Source organism: Nanorana parkeri, unplaced genomic scaffold, assembly GCF_000935625.1.
Source record: "Nanorana parkeri isolate BGI_ZX_2015 unplaced genomic scaffold, ASM93562v1 scaffold414, whole genome shotgun sequence".
Taxonomy (NCBI): Eukaryota; Metazoa; Chordata; class Amphibia; order Anura; family Dicroglossidae; genus Nanorana; species Nanorana parkeri.
Genome location: NW_017306682.1, coordinates 1,013,529 through 1,035,575, shown reverse-complemented (window position 1 = coordinate 1,035,575; position 22,047 = coordinate 1,013,529). Strand labels below are relative to the sequence as shown.

The following is a 22,047-nucleotide window of genomic DNA, read 5'->3' as shown; positions in this document are numbered from 1 at the left end:
AGAGTAGTACATACACACACAGGCACATGAAATACTCTATTCTACTACGCAACACCAGACACCAGTTTGTGAACTCTTGAAGAAAAAAAAATCGCCCTTTTTAATCCGACAATGCCATGCCCGCTTGCCATGTAAATTGGTACGTCAAGTTACCAGTAAACATTTTCCAAGTCTGGTCAGAGACCAGAATGATTGTTTTAGAAGCATTTTTTTTATATATAAAAAAAAAAGTACATATATTGTGCTTATGGTTGCCAGAATTGCTATTTAAAATTGAGCATCTACAGAATACAAATATTCTTACGTATACTTTGCCTGTTTGAAGTACCAACAGGTATACATCATAGATGTAATCATCATTTCATACTCAGCCTATCTCACCGCTGGAATACTGAACTGTACAGCCATTTCCCATACCAAACAAGACTGGGATTGCAGATAAAAGCTTACCTCTATCCACGTTGGGGTTCTGCTGTTAGATCCAAAAAAACAATACTGGTGGAAGGAGGTAAACATTCCCATGTACAAATATGATATTGCTATTACAATATATCGTGCAGCCGAGTGCTACCTAGGATCACCTACTGCCAGCAATTTTAGGCTGAGAAGGGACCAACATTAGAGGTGTTAAAGAGACCAGTAACAGGATGTAAGACAAGGATGGGCCATGCGCCTCTATCCAAAAGGTCTCTCTGTACGCTTCTGAAAACTTTATATAAATGAGCTATAGGTTACATTCAGTGAAATGTATGTAAACCAAAAAGACATGCGGGTTACCTGAGGCTTTAACTACCTTAAGGGCCTGCGTTGGAGGGCTTTGGGCTTGCCTCAATGGCATCAGTTTGAGATGCTTTTGTGTTTTTTAAGAATTCACTGAGATGTGCAATTGACCTGCAGTTGTCCTACTTTAAGTGGATTTTGCATTTCCATAAACTTGTATGAAAATGCAAAGCCCATCTGATGCAAACCAAAGCCCGTTGACACTGGCCATAAACCTCAGACAATCTACTATAAAAAGGAATTGAGGTATGTTGAATCAACCCATGAAGACCAAATTACAGAGACTAAGCAATGTTAAAATTCCTACTGCGTGGATAGGCTGGGGATAGAAAAAGGTGTGGTCCTAAATCATTTTAATGATGCAAAGTATAACAGCCAATCAGAAATCTCCTTCCAGTTGTCAGACCAAATTCCTGAAAGCCAAAGTCTGATCAGTCGCTGAAGGCTACCAAACATAAGTGCTCTTCAATACAACTGCATTCTGAATGTCTATTTTAAACAGCTAAAGGGGCAACCTTAATTGTGCTCTACATACAGTTTTTTTTTTTGGAGTGTCCAAATAAAAAGCAGGTAAAATAAATGAAGCAGGATGATGTAGCAAAACCCCAGCAAAAGAAGCTATTTCTGTATCACAAGACAGACCCGGGGAAGGGGGAGGTACATGAGCGGTTGACCCTCAACGGCCAAGGGTCAAGAGCGTGCATGCAGTTGAAACGCAGCGAAATGGCAAGTGGAGCATTGAGCAGACAGGCTGTATAATGCCAGAAAAGCAGGAGCTCTTCTCTCCTTTTTCAAGGCTTCTGGTGCTGGTACTGTCACACATTTGTACAAACACAGCAAAAGTCCAAACAATATTATAAAAAAAAAAATAATAATAATTACTGATATGGCACCTAAACTCCAAAACAAAAACACTTGAAACAAGTAGTACGAGCCGTTCTTCCATATGAAGCAAAATAAAAAGAAATCACAACAAAAACGTTGTACCCAGAGTCTTTTAGGAGGGAAAGAGGCTTCTGGCTTTTAGCACATGGAGATGCTTCGGGGCTGCTGACAGAAGACAGCAGAGTCTGTACGTTCTCACCAAGTGCTCTCCTCCAGCCATACATCCTGGTTTGGCCTTTCCATCCCACACTTACCAGAACATCCTTCTCGCTCACTTCCCAGGGCAGTACAGTTCAGTATGGTTTGCTGTCGTTCTTGGAGCGTTTAAGCTGGACTTTCAGGCGTTTCATTCCGATCTGAAAGCCGTTCATTGACTGGATAGCAGCCTGAGCGGAAACTGGATTGTCATAACTCACGAAACCTGCCAAACACAAGCGCGTCAGTTATTTTAAAGCCTAACACGCCTAAATGGCAACTTTCGGGCTTATCAAGTTCGGCAGTGCACAGACTATTGTGTAAAGTGCAGCAGCTCACTAGGATAACCTTTCCTTCAGTTTAGAAGAGTCGCATATAATGGCCGATTAATTGCTGTAAATTACTTTGGTTCACCTGATTATAAATAAGCCTGCACAGTTCATGTACTAAAACGAAAATGAGGTATTCAGCCACAGCCAGCAAGACTCCCTGCTTGGTTTGGGTGCCATGGGCAAAGCTTTACCGTTGGTCCAGTTTTTGTATGTACTCAATGAGTAAAACCAGTGTGTATGTAAAGTGAAGAGTATATACTGTAATGGTACACTCCAGTTAATCAAAAATAAGCCGTAAACAGCATGCAAAGGACACAGATCACACATCAAGCAGTCAAGGCATTGCTGTAGCGCACCAGTTCATCCCAATTACTTCTGTTAGCAATTTGGGCGAGCTTATCCTTTTGTCGATTTGTATTGCGGAGGTATTGGGAATACCTCCGCAATACAAATCCCAAGATCACACCCAAGATCTATGCCGTTCCTCCAATACATAAAGCATGATGTATGAAACTAGAAGCTCTGATGCAAACCTTCCTTTAAACTCATTGGTGAAATGGCACAGACTTCAGGAAGCATGCTCCCGCTCAACATGTGAGGAGCTGTGTGGGTTACAAATAACTCAAATTAAGGTGAGCTGAATGGACTAACTGTTGTGTTTGTCGGATAGAATTAAAGCTTATGTGAAGTCTACATTTTTATTTGATATTGTCTGTACTGGAAGATTTCCTCCTCACCTCTCATTATTGTGGCCAAAACTTTAAACTTCCTGTCGTGTTCAGTCATGATTACATTGTGCCAAGCTGGACATATACAAGTTCTAACTCAAGTAAAAAAGAAATAAATACATTTTGGCCAGGGAAGCATTACAAGGTTTCAGATCTTTTAGGGCCAAATAAATGGTGACGAGCTCTACTACTACTACTACTGGCTCCATCACCACCAAAAACTTACCAAAACATTTGCTGAGGTTCGTTTGTTTATCAATGAAAACTTTGGCGGACACAACATTTCCAAATGGCATGAACATCTGCAGGATGTCTTGGTCACCAAACTCTTGGGGCAGGTGGTATATGAAGAGGTTTGCACCCTCTGGACCTAAATGAAGTCAGTAAAAAACGTTTATTAAAAATCCAACATCAAAAAAGCTAGTGAATGACGAAAGGCGATTCTAAAGAGCACCTTTTGTTCTACGCATCAACAAAACTCTTCCATTCCCATAACCCTGCTACAGTAGCTATATGCTTATAGGAGACGATTATTAAGGGAAGGTGGGTCTCAAGGAAACACAGTCACCTTGCATGTGCAGGGAAAAGTGACAGCGTCGCCTTAAAGGGGCCTTCCGATCTGCTTATATTTACCTTGCTTGTGCTCATTTGCAGCTACTTCTTTTATCTCAACCCACACTGAATTCACAGTGTTGGTGACCAGGGAGAGCAGAACATCTACCAATCAGCAGAGCGTCACTCCCTTGATCACAAGTCACTTTTCTCTGCAGGGGCAAGGTGACAGGGTCTCTTTAAAGAGAACTAGTCACAAGAAGGTTTATGATGGAATCCTTAACTGTTCAGACTTACTTCAAATAGTATCAAACACAAACTACTTTTCAATAATGAATCCACGTCAAACAGATACACATTCCCCAGCAAAAGTATTTCTTTATATTTTTGTCCAAGCTCTTTACAGCCATCATGTTTCTGAACAGTTGTCTCCAACTCTCTTAGCTCAGCATCCCTGAACTTCCTGTCCAGTACAAGAGCACAAGGGCAGCGCAGTCTCCAGGAGCCGTTCATCTACTAGCTTGGAGAAGGGAGCAGAGAGCAGACGGAGTGTCATGCCTTGCTGTGCCTCTGTGACTGTGGAGACACACACTGCTTACTAGCACACAAAAGGGTGGCTCCATAGGACCCTGAAAGGCAAATTAGTCACCCCAAAACAGGATATCAGGGGCCAGTGCTCAGGGGACCAGCTGATTCTGCAGGAAACTAAAAAAAACTTTTAAACATCAAGTTGCAGCATCCATTGTGAATAGTTTATTCAGCATTTCAAATAGCTTGAAAAAAACCTTTTGACTTTTATATAATTTATTTTACTGATAATTCCAAGCAGGATACTTTAGCTACCGTCAGTGATCATTTGGAAGCATTCAAGCAGCTGCCTTTCAACTGCCTGATCCCCGGCACAGCATGCTCAGTAGATGGGAAAGTGTTAGGTCAGGCTTCAGATGACCTCTGACTCCGATTACCTCAGCAATGACACTTCCCATATTTCCGTGAATCTGTGTTCGCTTTAAAGATCCTAGGCACTGGGCACGGCATGTAAAATGGGGACTTAAAAGGTGCCCTTCTGTATGTTTACATATGCATCTAAAGCCAAGACCTGCTCGGCTCTGCTTCTTCCTGACTTGTTTGGTAGATAAAGCAGCAAGCCTGCCATACTTTTTCTTGCATCACCACCGATGTGCAACAAGAATATGCAGATTTTGCATCCAGGCCACGGCTATGGGCAGAACACGGCCTGTGAAAGACACTGTGTTGCATGAGCTTTTTAACTATGTATCCGGTTCCACAGAAAATTACCTTTCCACCCCAGGACAAGCCACCTCTCTCTAAAGTCACTAGCAGGCCTCCCAACCACCAACACAATGCAGTGGGAACATGAAGAGGCAGAGCAACGCACTGAGTATTCTACATTCCTCAGGTTACAATACAAATAACATTCTCTCATTAAGGTTGACGGGTACACATTGAAGTAAGTACATTCAATAAAATTTGTTCATTAACCATTTTCACTACAGTATAGAACAAAGCAAATCTCAATGATGTAAGCAACAACAGCTTCAAATAGCCTTGAGGAGGTCACATTGCTATAGAACCAGTAAAGCATTAGCGCAATACATCCCTGCCTTTAAACCCATTGCTTTTCTAACACACTGCGCATTTCGGGAACTGAGGATTCCATTGCTTTTGGACCAATTAATATTTCAGTGCACACTTTCATTTACGTATGCGTGTTATTAATCCAGATTGGTCATGTTGCCATCAACTCCATCCTGTAAAGAAGAAATTACTGCACAGCGTAAGAGGAAATACCTGAATGATGTGCATCCAACATGGAACAAGTAAAAGTTTTATTTATTTCTGAACCCAGTTGGGAGAGGTTATGTTTTAATTGCTATATGATCCTGCTAGAGATTGAACCTTTCTATGTGTTCTAGTGACCATTATCGCCAAAACTCTTGAGTTTAAACTCTTTTTTTCAACCTATCTAAATATGTAACTTAATGTGAGGGAAAACCCAAACTTTTGAGGCATTACTGTGAAAAAGAGAAAGCTTCAAATGGGCACATGGTATCCATGGCATTGCTGCCCGTTATATTATGTGTGCGCCCAGGGGCGTAACTAGAAATCACAGGGCCCCATAGCAAAATTTTGTATGGGGCCCCGTGATTGCTAGTCATGCCACTTGCAGAGCCCCAGCGGAGAGTGACCCTACAGAGCCCACCATAGGCTCTCTATAGTGGGCTCTGCAGGGTCTGAGATCTCTTACCTGTCAGCGCCTCTGTGGTCGCCGGGCCCCGACTCCTGTTACGTCCCTGGGCCCCGCCTCCTCCATTCCGAACACCGCCCTCATCTGCCGCAGCGGCTGGCTGTCACTGACACCGCTCCGCAGCAGCTATGAGGGGAAATGCGCTGTGGCCGCTGCTAAGCTGAGTCTGTGACAGCCAGCACCCCCACATGCCATAGCGACCCAAGCGGCCCTGGCCGGGCCCCTGTGCCCCATAGCGGCCGCCTGGGTCGCTTTTTGCGATTGTTACGCCACTGTGTGTGCCCATGCTTCTCTGTCAGTTGCCTTCCAATTCCCCAATATTTCTCTTCCTCATTTTAATGCACCTGGAATGCATTTAGCTGATTTCAACTCAGGGTTCAATTGAGCTTTAAGGGTTACTTAATATTTTCTGGTGCTGTAAGTTACATATCTGGCTGTAATACAAAATATTTTGGGTCTGTTTACTTAACACGTCGGATCTCACTAACCTGTGCCAAAATAAATGCTGCCAAAAAGCACTGCCTGAAAAATGCAGAACCCAAAAACAACAATCGGCTTTGTAATGTTTGAAGGTAAACTGCCTCTGCGTGGGGAAACCTGCATTCACAAAGCAAACTGAGGAAAGTCATGCAGCTCTCCAAGTAGACTGCCACTTCTGCAAAACCTCTTCCAACTACAAGCCCATATATACAAACACACACGTGTGAAATATATATATATATATTTAGAGATTTATACATACAGTGGTCCCTCGGTTCACAAACTTAATTTGTTCCATCCACGATTCTGGTTGCGAATCGAATCAAACTGTGATCAGACCACGATCTTGACTAGAGGAAGCCACGACTATGTGTCAGAGCGGGGAAGATGGCTGCGGTTGTGTTAGTCATCCGATGCGGAGTTGGCGAATGGAAGCAAAAATTCTGCCGAACTTCCTGTTCGCAAACCGAATTGTTTGCGAATAGAAGCGGTCGTGAACCGAGGTACCACTGTACATACACATATATACAGCTCACAGTTTTTAGTCCATTGCACACTGCTCAAGACTACCAAAGTGTTCTAAAACTCACCTTCTTTCTGACTCCCTGCAGCGCTTATGCCTTGCTGTGACAATAGGCTCTGATTGTAGAGTGAAGGCAGTGCTGCTGCAGCATATTGCTGGATTCCAGAGTAAGCTTGACTTAGAGCTTCCATAGTGCTACCAGTGCCATTGGAGAGACCACTGCTGCCCAGCCCACCATTTAATGCCGCCATCCCTAGAGGAGAAAAAGTATACATTATCTTATGAAGAAGCTTGTTTTAAGAGGATTATGATTTAAGATCCACCAATTCCCCATGTACTCCTGATGGAGGTATTATAGAAGTGTTCTAACGCTCAACTTCAGGTAGATTATTAAATGGCAAACTAATGCAGCTCTATATTCATCAATACAAAATGTGTTTTTGCAAGCAATGCAAGTACTTGAAATTGAACTGGTGTTAGCCTCCTGCATCCCTGCACAGAGAGGAAGAATCACCACAAGGGGCCAATCAGTTCTACTGCAGTGCTCATGTGGTAACAAGAAGCAAGCTAAAAGAAGGAAAGAGCAGGGTGACAGATAACTGAATATGCTGCTTCTCTTTACTGTCCATTCGCAGGCTTGCAGAGGGACAAGACCTGTAATCGTTACTGTTGTCCACATTAACTTTTTCTCTCTTCCCCCAGCATTTTATTTACTGTCTATATATAGATTTTCAGCCAGGTAAAAGGTGCATGTCATATGAATATTTCATTACCGGCTGTAAGTGGCAAATATCAAACAGGACACATTTTTGGTCCTCAAAATAATGCTATAATAAAGCAAGACAGATCAGATTACACAATAAGCTGAAGCACCCAGAGGAGGGATGCCCCCTTTCTCTTGTATGAGAAAGGACCATCTTAACTGCCAGCTCGCATGCATGGAGTGCTGGGTTCTTTTATTTGTAAGTGTACGTAGTAATTGTTTTTAAACCCAATGTCATGGAAACTTCTAGCATGCAAATAATAATTAAAACTTAATAATAATATATCTCCCTCTATACATCTCTCATCTGCGCCTTCTAATCAGACAATAAAATGCTGATGCATTGGACTTATCCACGCTGCAAGACCCTGAGTGCCTCTATATCTTCTTTGGAGAGATATATATTTATATATGTAAAATAAAAGTGATACAAAAAACACTATGTTCTAATTTGACAGCAGCATAGCAGTAAGTTTTGACAAATGTGTAACACGTTTTATGCTTACAAACTTAACTTACCTGCTAAAGAACCAACATTTAGGCCAGCAGTTGCTCCTGCCAGAGTCTGTAAGGCTCCAAGAGAAGCCATGGGGTTCACTGATGAGCTGTTATTTGAACTGGGGGATGACCCTGAGTGGATGAGTTAGGGGAGGAGGATAAAAATAACAAAATAAAAAATGAGAAACATGTAAATAATAAAACTTAAACAACATCACAAACAACTCCATATTTGAGAATTTTCCAGTTCTCATATTTAATACTGCTTAGCATGAAGGAACACAGCGATTTTCTTAAAGAACTCTGCAGAACCACAGCAACATGGTGTTAACTTCCTAACAGAAAAGAATGTGGACATTAACCAGTTGACATCCGCGGTGTTAAACCCCCTTCCCATCCAGGCCATTTTTCAGTATTCAGCGCTGCGGTACTTTGACATTTATTCCGTCATGCAGCGCTGTACTGAAATGAATTTTATACCCTTTTTTGGGGACAGATAGAGCTTTCTTTTGGTGGTATTTATTCACCACTGGGGGTTTTATTTTTTTACTATATTAAGGAAAAATTATCGAAATTTAAAAAAAAAAACCAGTTTCCCCTATATTAAATGATAAAACATTTATTTGTGCCCGCTAGGGGGCGCGCGAGCAGAAAAAAATTGCCGTCTGGAGACGGCAACCCGCAGATGCTGCAGTGCCGTCCGTCCGTTTTTTTACTACGGGCGGACGGCAAGAGGTTAAAGGCAAACTCTGGACAAATAGCTGAATACGGGTGACTTGATCCAACCGATTGCTCAGTCAGTCAGTCGTGGTAGTACTTTACACCCCTTCCAAACTGAATAGCAAGGTAAGTGCCCTTGGCCCTTACAGGAAAAGAGTGCAAAAGGTTTCAAATCTATAATAGCAGCAGCACTTTAATATATATTTATTCATTTTAAATGAATACATAACCAGATTAAAGTGTGGTTTTTAATGTATAACTGGATTCCAGATGTAAAGCAACCCTACAGTTAGAGGGGGGAAATGGCACCCTACAAATAAGCAGCTTAAAAGAGAAGTAAAACCAAACCTTTTTTTGGCTTTCCATCTCTTTTGCATCACAGGAGTACATTTACTACTCCTGTGACCTGTCAGCATATAGTCAGTCAGCATATAGTGAGCTACTGCCTGCTATCTGCTTACAGAGTAGGGCCGCGATGAAGCCTCGTCTTCAAATAACTATCAAAGCTTAAAAAGATATAGAAGAATTAGTCAAAGTAACTTCTAATGGTCAACCAATGCAGTACCACTTAGCCGCTAACGCAAATTCAAATCTAATCTGTCGAGGTTTCTGATGCAAACGTCTCTAGATTTATGGAAAACCCAACCTTTTGAGTAGGTACTTTGAGGCCAAATTCAAACAGATGCAAAAAAAAAAAAAAACTTTTGTTGACCAATTTAATTTATCATGATCAAAAACATTTTGGATTCAAAATGAATAACCTGTAATCCTAATACCAGGTTGTCACTTGCTGATAGGGTGCGAGAGCATCTTAGGTGAACATTGCCATGTACTGAAGCACTCCAAAGAGCAAGCAAGGGGAGGTCCGGTAGGACAAAGTCTGTATAAATGAAGGTTCTAAAGTTACATTTTTCATATTTGCCATCATAGAGCACATCAGAGGTAGCTGAATCTCCATAGAATGTCTGAACTTTGAATTAGGAAGCCAATAGGAGCTTCCTGAGCAAACAAGCACTTTCTTTTTGTGCTATTTCTTATAAAAGTTTAACCCCATTAGGAAAACTAGAGGGGACCTATAAAAGATCATATGCCAACTTGGTTGGAACTAAAGGAAATAACACTTCCTGTTGCTCACAGCCGATATTCCAATTTTTCGTTTCTACCCAATGCAGGTTGGGAATTAAAGCCAAAATCAGCCCTAAGGACACAGACAACGCTTTTCCTACTTTTTTTCTCTCTTAATAACCCATTCCCAGTGTAACACTAAAACCCATAGCAGGTGAGGGCAGCAGTTCATTTTTATAGTAACAATCAAGGAAATCTTGTTAAACAAAACTTAAACATTCTTTAGACATTTAACAAATATAAACAAACAAATGTACATGTAACACATATTAGGTAGGTGTTATCCCAGTTTGGCTGCAAAAGTGCAAATACAGCTTAACTGCATGCACAGGAGCTGAGTGGACATTCTAAAGAAGACTGCCAACTGGTGGGCAAGAGTGTTTTAGGGCTGGCTCACACCATAAAACAGTACGCTCCAGAGAGGTCAGCCTCTGGAACACACTATATTGCATTCTGGCCGGCTTTCTGCGTTCAGGGGCGGGAGGAGGCGTGGCGGTGCATTGAAGTCAATCGCACCAAAGCCACGCCAGCAATGTGATCGCCCGCACCAGAACACGTGCCACATTAGTGCCTGCATTCCGGTCCAGTGCAATCTAAAAAAACAAAATTGTGCTTGCAGCATTTTTTCCAGATTGTCAGATTACCCGACCAGAGTAGCCAGTTTATTGGCTGTCGGCTCTGATCGCACTGAGATTTTCCAGCCGGCTCCTTCAATCAGCTGAGAGGAATGCCGACAGCTGAGCAGAGCAGACAGCCCCACACACTGTGCGAATTTCAGCCGATAGATTAAAAACCAGCTGAAATTCAACCAGTGTATGGGCACCTTTAAGCTTATCGGGACTCTGAGCATTGGTTTGGCACTCTTGTTGCATGTGAGGAAGTGTTTAATTGGTATCACCAGACTGAGCCATTAGTAGGCAGCACCAACACGGACAAGAACAAAGGCTCTATTCACTAGTGGCTTCTGACATTTAGGGTGCCACAAGGAACACAGGAAAAAAAAAAAAAAGGCTTAAAACCCTTAATGTTTAAAGGCTTTCACATTCCAGATGTAGATATTGCAAGCCAGGCATTGTCAGGAAATAAGAGTCATCACTTGACAACCACACATAAAAACTTCTGTTCTTTACAATTTGATGATCAGCTGTCTCAGTTGATTGTAAGAAAGGACAGATTTCTAGCTGTCTAATACTGCTCACAAAACTGTAGGGGAAAAAAAAGGAGGGATTGGGGGGGCTCTGGACCCCTGGATCATGTATGCCTGTCATGAGATGATTGCCAGCCATATCAATGGAGGAAAAAAACAAATAAAAACAAGCCTCGAAGGAAGAGAAATCTTCAGTTCTGCAGAAAACCTCTTTGGCATTTTAGAAAAGGGCTTTATACGGAATCAATCCAAATTTTTGGATATCATTTTCGTTTAATTAACAAAAGCATTCGTAGTTTAGTAGTGATGCGCCAATACCGTTTTGTCGGTATGGAGTACATATATTTTGCTTTCGGTACTCACCAGTACCGAGTCTAGTGCTTCCACTGGCATGGAGCCATGTTCCCCTACAGGACTGCCGGTCAGAGGAAATCCTTCCCTGACCGGAAGTTCTGGTATCGGGGAAGGTATAAGAGCATTTGGGCGAGTACGAGTACTCGCCCAAATACTCGGTTTCGGTGCGCCCCTATAATTTAGTATCAAACATGAATACTGTAATCGGAATGGCAGACTATATATATATATATATATATATCTTTCAATGTTGAAGGTTTTAGCACATTTACAAGGATCATGTTTAAGGCACTCTAGTCCATGCTTTTTTTCTTACTATGAAGCCACTAATGTATTGTAAATAAAAGGGGAACTATATGAACAGTGACACCAAGCTCTTCCACCACTTTTGTTTCTAGGTTTTGGGTAGAATGTAGAAGCGTCAGGACCAGATTTCCCCTCACTTCCTGTTGAGCCAGTAGGATTCTCGAAAAGTAACAGACAGCAAAAAAAAACAAAAAACCCCAATCAGGATTCTTGTTTTAGCCTAGGTTGACGAGTTTATCACTATTGGAGGGATATTTCCTGCAGAGTCAATAGGAAAGGAAGCAGAAATGTCCACAAGACTGGCAGACAGCAATAAAACCTAACAATGTATTAATGTATAACCAAAGGCACACTTCAGAGGAAAAAAAAGAAAACCGAAAACGTGGTAAGGAGATAGAATCACTGAACTGTCAGGTTATTATTGTAGTCTGTTTCCCAGTTAGGGAGATTCATTCTTTCTCTAAGTGTTCTGATCAATGGGAATGAAAGTTAGGGTAGAACCAAAGTTTGGTGTTGCCACCAGAACAGGAACAGAGAGGAAATCTTCCAATGGGGACAACTGACAAAAGGACAATGGTCTAAAGGGATGGGGGGAGGAGAGAGGGTTGGGGGGATTTCCCTTACATTGGAAAGATATCCTCTCACTTTCTGACGCCTCACGTGAAGTGAAAGGTAAACTTCTTGATGAGACTAAAAGAAAAAAAAAAAAATCCGACAGTGGTTTTATCCCGTTTCTATTTTAAATGAAGATATACTTAAATCATCCTTGACTCTACAAAGCAAAACAAATCTTAAATTAAAACACAAAAATACAGTGCATTCAGAAATTATTCACACCCCCTTCACTTTTTTCAATGTTATGTTGCAGCCCGATACTAGAGTTGTTTAAATTCTGTTTCCTCATTAATCTACACTCAGTACCCCAGAATGACAAAATGAATACAGAATTTTAGAAATATCCGAATTTATTGAAAAGAAAAAACTGAAATATCACATGTACTTAAATATTCAGACCCTTTACTCTGTACTTTGTTGAAGCACCTTTGGCAGCAATTACAGCCTCCAGCCTTTTTGGGTATGATGTGGCAAGCTTTGCACACCTGGATTGGGGTATTGTTTGCCATTCTTCTTTGCAAATTCTCTGGAGCTCAGTCAGGTTGGATGGGGATCCATTTTCAGGTCTCTCCAAAAATATTCAATAGGGTTCAAGTCAGGGCTCTGGCTGGGCCACTCTAGGACATTAAGAGTTGTCCCTAAGCCACTTCTGTGTTAGCTTGGCTGTGTGCTTAAGAACATTGTCATGTTGGAAGGTGAACCTTCGGCCCAGTCTGAGGTCTGGAGTGCTGTGGAACAGGTTATTATTGAAAATGTCTCTGTACTTTGCTCCATTCAGCTTTCCCTCAACCCTGACCAGTCTCCCGGTCCCTGCTGCTGAAAAACACTGCCACAGCACACCAACATGCTTCACTGTTGGGATGGTATTGGGCAGGTGATGAGCGGTGCCTGGTTTCCTCCAGACATAACGTTTAGAATTGAGGCCAAACATACATCTCAGCAACAATCAAGAGAAATGGGAGGCGCCTGAGCTAAATTTCAAGTGTTGTTGCAAATGATCTGAATACTTATGCCAATGTGATATTTCATTCTTTTATTTTAAATTCAGATGTTTCTAAAATTGTGTTTTCGCTTTGTTATTATGGGGTACTGAGTGTAGATTAATGGGGGGGATGGTATGTATAAAGTATACATATAGGTTTTGTATAGAAAAAGGGAGGGTTACAACCCCTGTCAGCTTTTTTGCCATCTGTGTCCCATAGGGGAGATTTCACTTTCTGTCTCATAGCCACAAACCGTGAGAGGAAATCCCTTCTAAGTGAGAGGAGTCCCTGGTAGTAAGCAGGGTCACCAGAGCTAGTGTCCCCATTAGAAGGTTTCCCATCTATTCCTATCCTAGGGACCACCCCAGTCTTCAGGACAGATAGAGAGGGAGAATGTCCCTAACGGGGGACAGACAGCACTAAAAGCCTGACAGGTGGTCTAATCCCTCTCCACCGTACCCAAAAATAATACAAATGTTTTGACTTCAGGTTGCCCTAAAGTGTATTTCCACTTTTTCAGTCAAATTTAAGAAAACCCCTCTATGTTCGTTATGTATTCTTGTTCACACAGCATACTTAAAAATAACTCAAACCCCCCCCAACAATTACATTTGAGATGTTTTGTTAAAATCAGACAAGATGGCCGATTCCAGGGTTTTCTGAGCCCTATTCACAGTGGTCTGTCCCAATGGAAATTTGAGGATTGAGTTTATCTGATAAGCTTCAATAACATTCAATGGCCTAGCCAGCTCAGACCCCTCACAGCCCTGCCTAAAATGTAAAAAGGCATATATATACTAGAAGACATTTTAACTCTTAAAACCAGTAACCTCAGTAAAAACCATTTAAACAGCAAGAAGCATTTTTTTATTTGTTTTTGGGCTTATGCTATGTGAATGGGAACATGCAACAAATATATAATAGGTGTTATCCCAATTCGTCTGCAAAAGTGGAAATACACTTTAAACCTTTTTCGTGGAAAGCAAGAATGCTGTACATCACTCCTGTTTCACATCATATTTACACATACACATAAATACATAAGCAGAGAGGACAGATTTTAAAAAAGAGCATCTCCAAATCTTCCTGGAGCTCAATCCTATCCCTTCTAGTCTCCCAACTGGCCTTCTGTTGTGATGGGCACTTCACTGACCAAGAGGGAGACCTGGATGCCAAGTCATCTACAATGAAACCTCTGCTTATGCATTCTGCCAGGTTTGAGAAAGGTCTAACATTAAAAGAGAACCATTTATGTCAGAGCTTATTTAACAATCTGAAAATTCAATTTGGAGCGGAAAATTCAATTGATGGATCTTTAAATTTCAGAAGTTACCTGATGTCTGACAGATGTTGCATTGTCAACTGTCTGACCTCACAACACCAACTGGAAAGAGTACATAACAATGTTGGATAAAGCCATGAAATCAAGAGAAATGCAAACTATTATTTGATCCTGTCATGTGCTGTCAAGAGTTGGGACACAGTGTGTGAGGTCATGCAGTTGACAGGGCAGCAACTGTGAGATACCAGGCGACCCCTGACATTAAACCGAAATGTCAGAATCAGACTAAAAAATATTAACCTTTTACAAGATCCCACAAACGAATGCAAGACCAAACATTCAGATTATTTCTGTTACAGTAGCCAAACATACAAAATAGATTAAACTTTTTTGCCCCACAAGAAAACTTTGGCTCTAAATTAGCAACGTTTAATGACTGTCCACTCAAACATAAGAGAACAAAAAAAAACCCGTGCAGCTCACCAGAATTGGCCAGGATGCTGAGAGGACTGCTGGAAGTAGTGAGTGCGGAGCCCGCACTGGCTGGGTTCTGTGCAACGCTGGCAGCTGCTGCTAAAGCTGCCAAGTTCTGTATCTGCATGGCACTGAGTCCTGAAACACGCAACACAGGCAAGAAAACGGCACATGCGCATTAGCCATTATGCTTATTCGGTTCACTTTGTTTTTTATTTTTTGGAAAGAAAAAGGAGACGGCACATATTGATTGTAAGGTGAAATGAAGAGGTGAAATCCTTAACATATAAAAGGAAAGGAAGAGGATAGTGGAAGAGTAATAGTAAAATAAAAAAGCACACACCTGATGTTGTCTCGGTGGAGTACTCACCTCCCATGGGATGGAGGCCACTCAGGGAGTTGAGGTTGCTGGACGTGGCTGATTGCTGGAGGAGCTGCAAATAAAGCTAGACATTACACCAAAACAAAACAAGAAGGAGAGTGAGGGCTCAGTCCGGTCTGGGGAGAAAGTCTACACACCACAGATATCCACAGGGTGTACAAGAACAGGATAAGTGTGAGTGGGAAGGGGGCGGGTTAAATTAGAAAGAAAACCAAAAACTGTAAAAATGAAAAGTAGTTACGTCACAGCATAAACGGGCTCTGGTGACTTTATTTTGATGCTTAACTTAACATTTGCAAATCAGCTGTTTGCAAAACCTATAAAAACACTCTCGAGCCTTGGTTTTCAACTGATGGGTCGTGACTCTGTGCTCAGTGGGTCACGGCACACTTTTCTAGGTGAGAGGCTTCTCAGCCTGCCCCTAGCGTAGCACTGTCAGTTTTCACCGAGCCGAGCAGCACCTCTATAGGGCACACATGAGAGCTCCATCAGCAATGCACATATGACCTGTTCACACCAGTACAGTGCATTAATCGCACAGTCTTGTTCTTATGTGGTAGGTGTGTTGCATTGCCATTCTTTTGAATGGCACCCCAAACGCATCTCCCACCCACAATTTGATTGGTCGCACCAGAAAACGCTGTACCACAATGACATGTGTTTCAGTGCAGTGCAACTTGGGTCACGACTTAATGACCAAGGACAAATATGTGGCTCCTGGGGTTGCACAGGTTGAGAACCACTGCTCTGGAGGCTTCTTAAAGTGATCTGTACTATTCCTCTTGCTATTCCATATAACGGTCTAGAAAGCAAGTGTGAAAACGTTGCTTCATTATTCTATTCCCCATTTGCTGGAACTTTTTTTGCTTTACCAGCTATATGCAGCTAATAGAAAGAACTGATTCCACCAATTAGCAAAGGAGGGGTGATGATGTAATTGTATTCAGGCAGACTGAACAAAGACAGAAAAGACTGTTAGCAAAGTGGATTCTTAGTTTTCACAGCTGCTATCTGGGAGTTGCGTCATGTGAAGAAGCAATATATTTAAAATAGCCTCCATGCACATAAACTGGTAAAAAGGACAGCAAAGGCTATAGCAGTGGTCTCTGTAAACGCATTCTTTTTCAGCGTAGCAGAGATCCGATTCAGAAAATCAACAGAAGACCTCAGAACAAGTCTGCATCAAAAAAGTCAACTGATCTCAGAGCCAGGACTGGACAAATCCCGGGAGCCAAGTAGTCAATACTCCTTAAAAAGTAGAGCTGGCACCTAATTTTCAGGTTTTCTATAGTTGTCAATGGAGCTGGCTCCTAAAAAATCCTGCTGGCTTCTGAATCCCATATTAATTTGTCCACGCGTTATACGCGATGCGAAACAGATGATTTGTGGGACTCTAAATAATGTAACTAAAGTCCATGGACCCATAGGCAAAGACATGTGATGGATCTGAGGAAGGGGATCCTGCGAGACCCCGAAATGTTGCATCAGTGTGATATGCTCCACCTACGTCATTAAATAGACTCATTTGAATTGCATTTGGAGTCCCTGTTTGTATCTAAATGATGTAAGTCTCCCAACTAGTCCATAGCTTCTCCACTCTGAATCTGGTTGCTGATATTCAGCAATAAAAGGTTTATTTTTCCTTCTGCACATTGGGGAATAAACTGAAAAGTCACATATTCTGTGGATAATAGCCTAGCCTTATCTTTGCCCCAGCTTTCACAAATCACCCCTTTGGGCTCATTCAATAAAACAGCACATCGAGAAAAGTTTTAAATGCAGTGTACTGCCCAACCAATCAAAAAAGCCCCTTGTACTGCAATAATTTAAGACAAGTGAGTTCTGATCGGTAGTTGTGGGTGAGTGAATTTTGCCCTTTGTACTGTTTAGAGAATAATACCACTTACGTCACATGGACACCTCTGCACAAATGAGCTGAACACAAAGAAACGGCAAACAGCCAAAATGGCTTAAAATTCAACACCGAAGCTACCAAATCACAAAGCTGAGCTGTGAAAATCAAATTTAGAGGCTGTGTACTCCTAACAGGGGCTTCAATATTCAGCTGGACGCCCATTTAACAGGTGTAGTGACCGATTGCTTCATTGGTGTTTGCAGTGATAGTCTATCCACTAATGAAAATCCATAAGTGTTTTGCTTTAGGGTGCCCATACACTGATTGTCGGCCGGTTCTTGAGGTACTGATTGAAGGAGCCGGCTGAAAAATCTTCGTCCGACCAGAGCTGCCAGCCAATGAGCTGCTGGCTCTGGTTGGGTATTCTACCAGGCTCTGGTTGGGTATTCTGGCAGGGGCCGGCGACCGCTGTCTGAATACAATGCAGGATTTATGATTGACACACTCGTAGTATTGGAGAAATCTGCTCCATTTTTTTTCCTTCAGCATGCGGGTCAAACGAAAAAAATAGAGCAGTGTATGGCCAGCCTAAGTTATGAAATGTGAGTGCAATCTAGAAATCCTATAGGGCATTAATGCTTTATTAGGGATAAGTGCATGTGTCAAATGAGGTGCCAAAATAGCTAATAAAATAAATAGCGATCGGTTCTAAGGAACGAGCCTTGATGGGCTGAGCTTTGACTTTGAGTCAAATTTTTCATAAGGGTTTGTGATTGCAGCGTGGTTCTGATAACTGGACAGCACCAGAAAGAGGGCATACTGCATGGGAAGAGCTGGAGCCTAGCCATATTCTTCTATTGCATTTGAATACACCTGTTGAGCATCATTAAGCAAGGGGGCTGCCTTGGAGCTGGTATGCAAGTTTTAAGTCAAACAGACCCAACCAGCTTAAGGGAACATTTTAAAACAGGACAGCAGTTGTGTGATGTTCACTGCATTAGGCATTGTGTACTCAGAAAAAGGTAACAGCCCCGGCATAGGCTTGAGCCAGGCTCACTTTAAAAGGGTTTTCCCTTAAGCTGGCCATACACCTATAGATTATCTGAAGATTTTCTATGGTCAGATGGAAGTGCAACAGATTCCTCCATCTACGCTAAACTGTGTGGATGGAGGAATCTCCCCCTGGGCCAAGCTTCAGTATCTTGCTAGTTGGCCCCCACTGGCTCTCAAAATACCTGAATAATCTGATTGGATGCAGGCATTGTTCAGGTGTTTTGAGAGCCAGCGGGGCCGACTAGCAAGATACTGAAGCTTGGCCCAGAGGGAGATTCCTCCATCCACACAGTTTAGCGTAGATGGAGGAATCTGTTGCACTTCCATCTGACCATAGAAAATCTTCAGATAATCTATAGGTGTATGGCCAGCTTAAGGGAAAACCCTTTTAAAGTGAGCCTGGCTCAAGCCTATGCCGGGGCTGTTACCTTTTTCTGAATAATTAAAAATTCCTTTCAGGCCTCTTCTTTGTGGCAAAGTTCTAAGTGTCCAGCTCAAATGTAGAAAGGAGTCCAAAGAAGTTGTCTCCCGAGTAAATGGCACCGCAAAGCCAAAATGAAACTCGAGCAATACTTACTGCTAAGTACTGTGGTGCCAGACTGTTCAGTCCTGCAAGGTTCCCCCACACAGAAGCTGCATTTATTTGCTGCATCTGTTGCTGGAGCTGTTGTGTCATTCGCTTCTGTTCTTTGTCTTTCTGTGTGTCTGCAAACTTTACGACAATTGGAGAGGAACAGCCCTACAAAAAAAAACACCACGGTCAGATCCAGACAACTGTTCACAGGAGCGCCACTTCAATAGTGGATAACCAGAGACCATTTAGAAAATGCTGAACAGTAGTTGTGTAGAACTCACCTCCATGGTTTGTGCTTGGTGCATGGATTTGATTGCAGTCTGTGCCATAGATCTAGTTGAAAATGTGATGAATGCACAACCTACAGGAATAAAAGAGGAAAACTACTAAAACACCTTTGTCCATAGATGGCCATGCATTAACACCGCAAGCAAACAAGTATTTTCATTCAGTAGTCCTACTTACCCCTGCTCAACCCATCAGGTCCCCGCAGAATTCTGCATTCCTCTATTTGCCCAAACTGGGAGAACAGAACCCGGATATCATTCTCATTGCACTTCTTGGACACCATTCCAATAAACAACTTTCGGTCTTCAACAGCTATAGGAAAAGCACCAGAAAGACAGTCAGGGAGCACACACAGGCTTGCTGTAAACAATTAGACAACAGTAACAGCCAGCATAGAGATACTCTGCTTTTAAGGATAAATCCAAGGGAGATAAAATGTGATTCAATTAGCTAAAAAGTAAACAGCCATCTGCACACCTAAGTTATGTAAATGAAAGTAGAGATGCACCGATATATCAGCCGAAAGTGCCATTTTCTGGTCAATATAGAGGTGCATCTTTTCTTTTTCTCTCCTCCCCACTGGGTGCTGCTTTGTGTCCCAGCGGGGAGGAGAGAAACTGTCACAGGTGGCTTTGGGAGGAGAGCGCTGTGAGCAGCCGCCGTCTCTCCTCTCCGCTCGCTCAGCCTCCTGTGACAGCTGTCAGGAAGGAGAGCGGTACAAACACCCAGTGATCCCCGAGTGTTTGTAGATAATTGAGGACATAGTATATTGACTATATCCTCAATTATTAAAGAATGGGAAGTGATCTACATCACTTCCTGTTCATTCACGATTGTGGTTATAGTAAACACACTATGTTCTCATGTTATGAATGAACAGGAACACTCAGTATAGAGTTCATTTATAGCAGGGGCTGCAGAAAAAGAGATTGATGACTGTGTCCTCAATCTCTTTTTCTATTTTAAAAATGAAATATCAGGGGTCTGTTTAGATCCCTAATATTTCCCCGAAGCCCCTAAAGCAGTCCCATAATAAAAAAAAAAATTTAAAAAAATTCAGGCCAAAAATGAAAATGTTTTTTATTATAACTTTTTCAATTTATTTTTATATTTCAGTTTTGAAATTTTCATTTCGGTGCACCTCTAAAAAACTGCAACATCCATTCTATGATTCCCCCCGTGTTCATTTGTGGTTTCCCAGCTGCGTCTGGGGTGTCATTAACTAGTAATAACACCACAAGCGTTTAGTGCGTGTTCCATGAGCTTACATCAAAGCATGTTTTTTTTCCAGTGTATAGCTCGTCTCCACAGATCGCGATGGTGCGAATGGTGGTTAGCTTGCTAATGCAAGTATGGGCAATAGTAAGGCTACACTCACAAAGCAAAAGCATGAGAGAAATAAGCCGACAATTCTAGAGGTCAAAACATTTCGTTTACTGCACTTGTGCCATTTTTAAAAACAGGTTATTTTCGCTCACATCTTCAAATCTGTACGGGGCGTCAAACAACAAGACAGCAGAAGTGACAACGGCAACAGACCATGAGTAATGAGCCTGTGGAGAATGCAGTGCATGCAATGTTCAGGAAGCAAGAGCAGCAAGCACAGGACACATTAGTCACCCTTAACCTGTGAAGAGCACAGCAAATGTCAGAAAACACCTGAGAAGACCTCAGAACGAAGTGACATACCATTATTCTTCTCGCTGTCAGCTGGCTTCATCTGGATTGGATGATGCATCTAAAGACACACATGGGGAAGGGAAATAAACAGGATGATGAGATCCTAAAATTGCACAGATAAAAACACTGAATAATTCCCACTAAGTGCTGAAATACTCACCCCAGGAAGAATCTTCATGTTATGCAAAGCATTTTGTGCTTCTAACGATGCTTTACGTGTGTAGAAAGTTATAAAACAACAACCTTAGGGGGTTGAAGAGAAAAACACGTTAGTGCCAGAGGAGACAGATGTTTGTAATAAATCCTGAGCATAGGAGCACCACTGGGAAGAGGATACACATCAGAACAACAAGATGTCAACAACGCCAACAAGGAGGAGTGTCACGATATGGGAGAGGTCTGAGTTTTTAAAGCCCTTTACAGAAAAGGAAAGCAGCCAGAGAACATTGGGGGGGAATTTAAAAGTATCCTGTAAGCGATTCAATCCCCGCAAAGTCCTGCATCCGCTCCTTTACACATCAGTATATTGTTGTTGTGTCGGCCACTGGAAGAAGAAAATCTCTAGCCATACCTTTTAAAGCCTTGGTTCTCAACTGGTGGGTCGCGACCCCCATGATCAGTGGGTCACCGCGTGCCTTCCACTTTTCTAGGCGAGAGGCTCCTCCGCCTCCCCCTAGCACAGCAATGTCAGTTCCCATGCCGAGCAGCCATTCAAAATATGCTGCCCGGTGCCGAGTGTCGACTTGAGGTGGGGTGGGCTGGGGGTATTGCCACGAGGGATCTCCACCCATACGTGCATTGCTTACAGCTCCCTCACGTGCTCTGTAGAGGTGTGTGGACCGGAGTGACGTCACATTCTGGCTCCCGGCACCTCTATGGGTGTGCATGGGAGCTGTACAAGCAATGCACATATGGATGGAGCTCCAGTGCTTTCTGGTGTGGGCGAGGTGCATTGCATTACCATTCATTTGAATTACATCCCAAACGCACGTCCCACCCACAGTTCGATCGCCTGCACCGAAACGTGTGGAACCACAATGATGTGAGTTCCATTGCAGTGTGACTTGGGTTGCGACTTAATCACCAAGGACAAAAGTGGGTCCTGAGGTTACACAGGTTGAGAACCACTGCTTTAAAGGGTGAAGAGGAACTAAACTCTAGAAGCTGTGCTCAAAAACAAAGAGGCAGAGAGCAAATGACTAGT

The 22,047-nt window shown here is 42.4% G+C and overlaps 1 protein-coding gene across 6 annotated transcripts in view; it reads right to left on the bottom strand.

Annotated features, from left to right (window-relative positions):
* The window catches only part of CELF1 (CUGBP, Elav-like family member 1), a 51,798-nt gene that overhangs the window by 4,707 nt on the left and 25,044 nt on the right, over positions 1–22,047 (bottom strand). The window contains exons 5-15 of one of the 6 annotated variants that reach the window (XM_018559732.1): positions 21,004–21,086; positions 20,853–20,901; positions 19,341–19,475; positions 19,157–19,236; positions 18,879–19,040; positions 15,355–15,457; positions 15,021–15,149; positions 8,027–8,137; positions 6,812–6,997; positions 3,147–3,290; positions 1,920–2,086 (exon numbers count right to left, since the gene is read on the bottom strand). In XM_018559732.1, the coding sequence (XP_018415234.1) occupies positions 1,959–2,086; positions 3,147–3,290; positions 6,812–6,997; positions 8,027–8,137; positions 15,021–15,149; positions 15,355–15,457; positions 18,879–19,040; positions 19,157–19,236; positions 19,341–19,475; positions 20,853–20,901; positions 21,004–21,086 (1,310 nt within the window). In that variant the 3' untranslated portion in view covers positions 1,920–1,958. The remainder of the gene's footprint in view (positions 1–1,919; positions 2,087–3,146; positions 3,291–6,811; positions 6,998–8,026; positions 8,138–15,020; positions 15,150–15,354; positions 15,458–18,878; positions 19,041–19,156; positions 19,237–19,340; positions 19,476–20,852; positions 20,902–21,003; positions 21,087–22,047) is intronic. The other 5 variants (XM_018559734.1, XM_018559733.1, XM_018559735.1 and 2 more) reach the window with 5 other exon arrangements.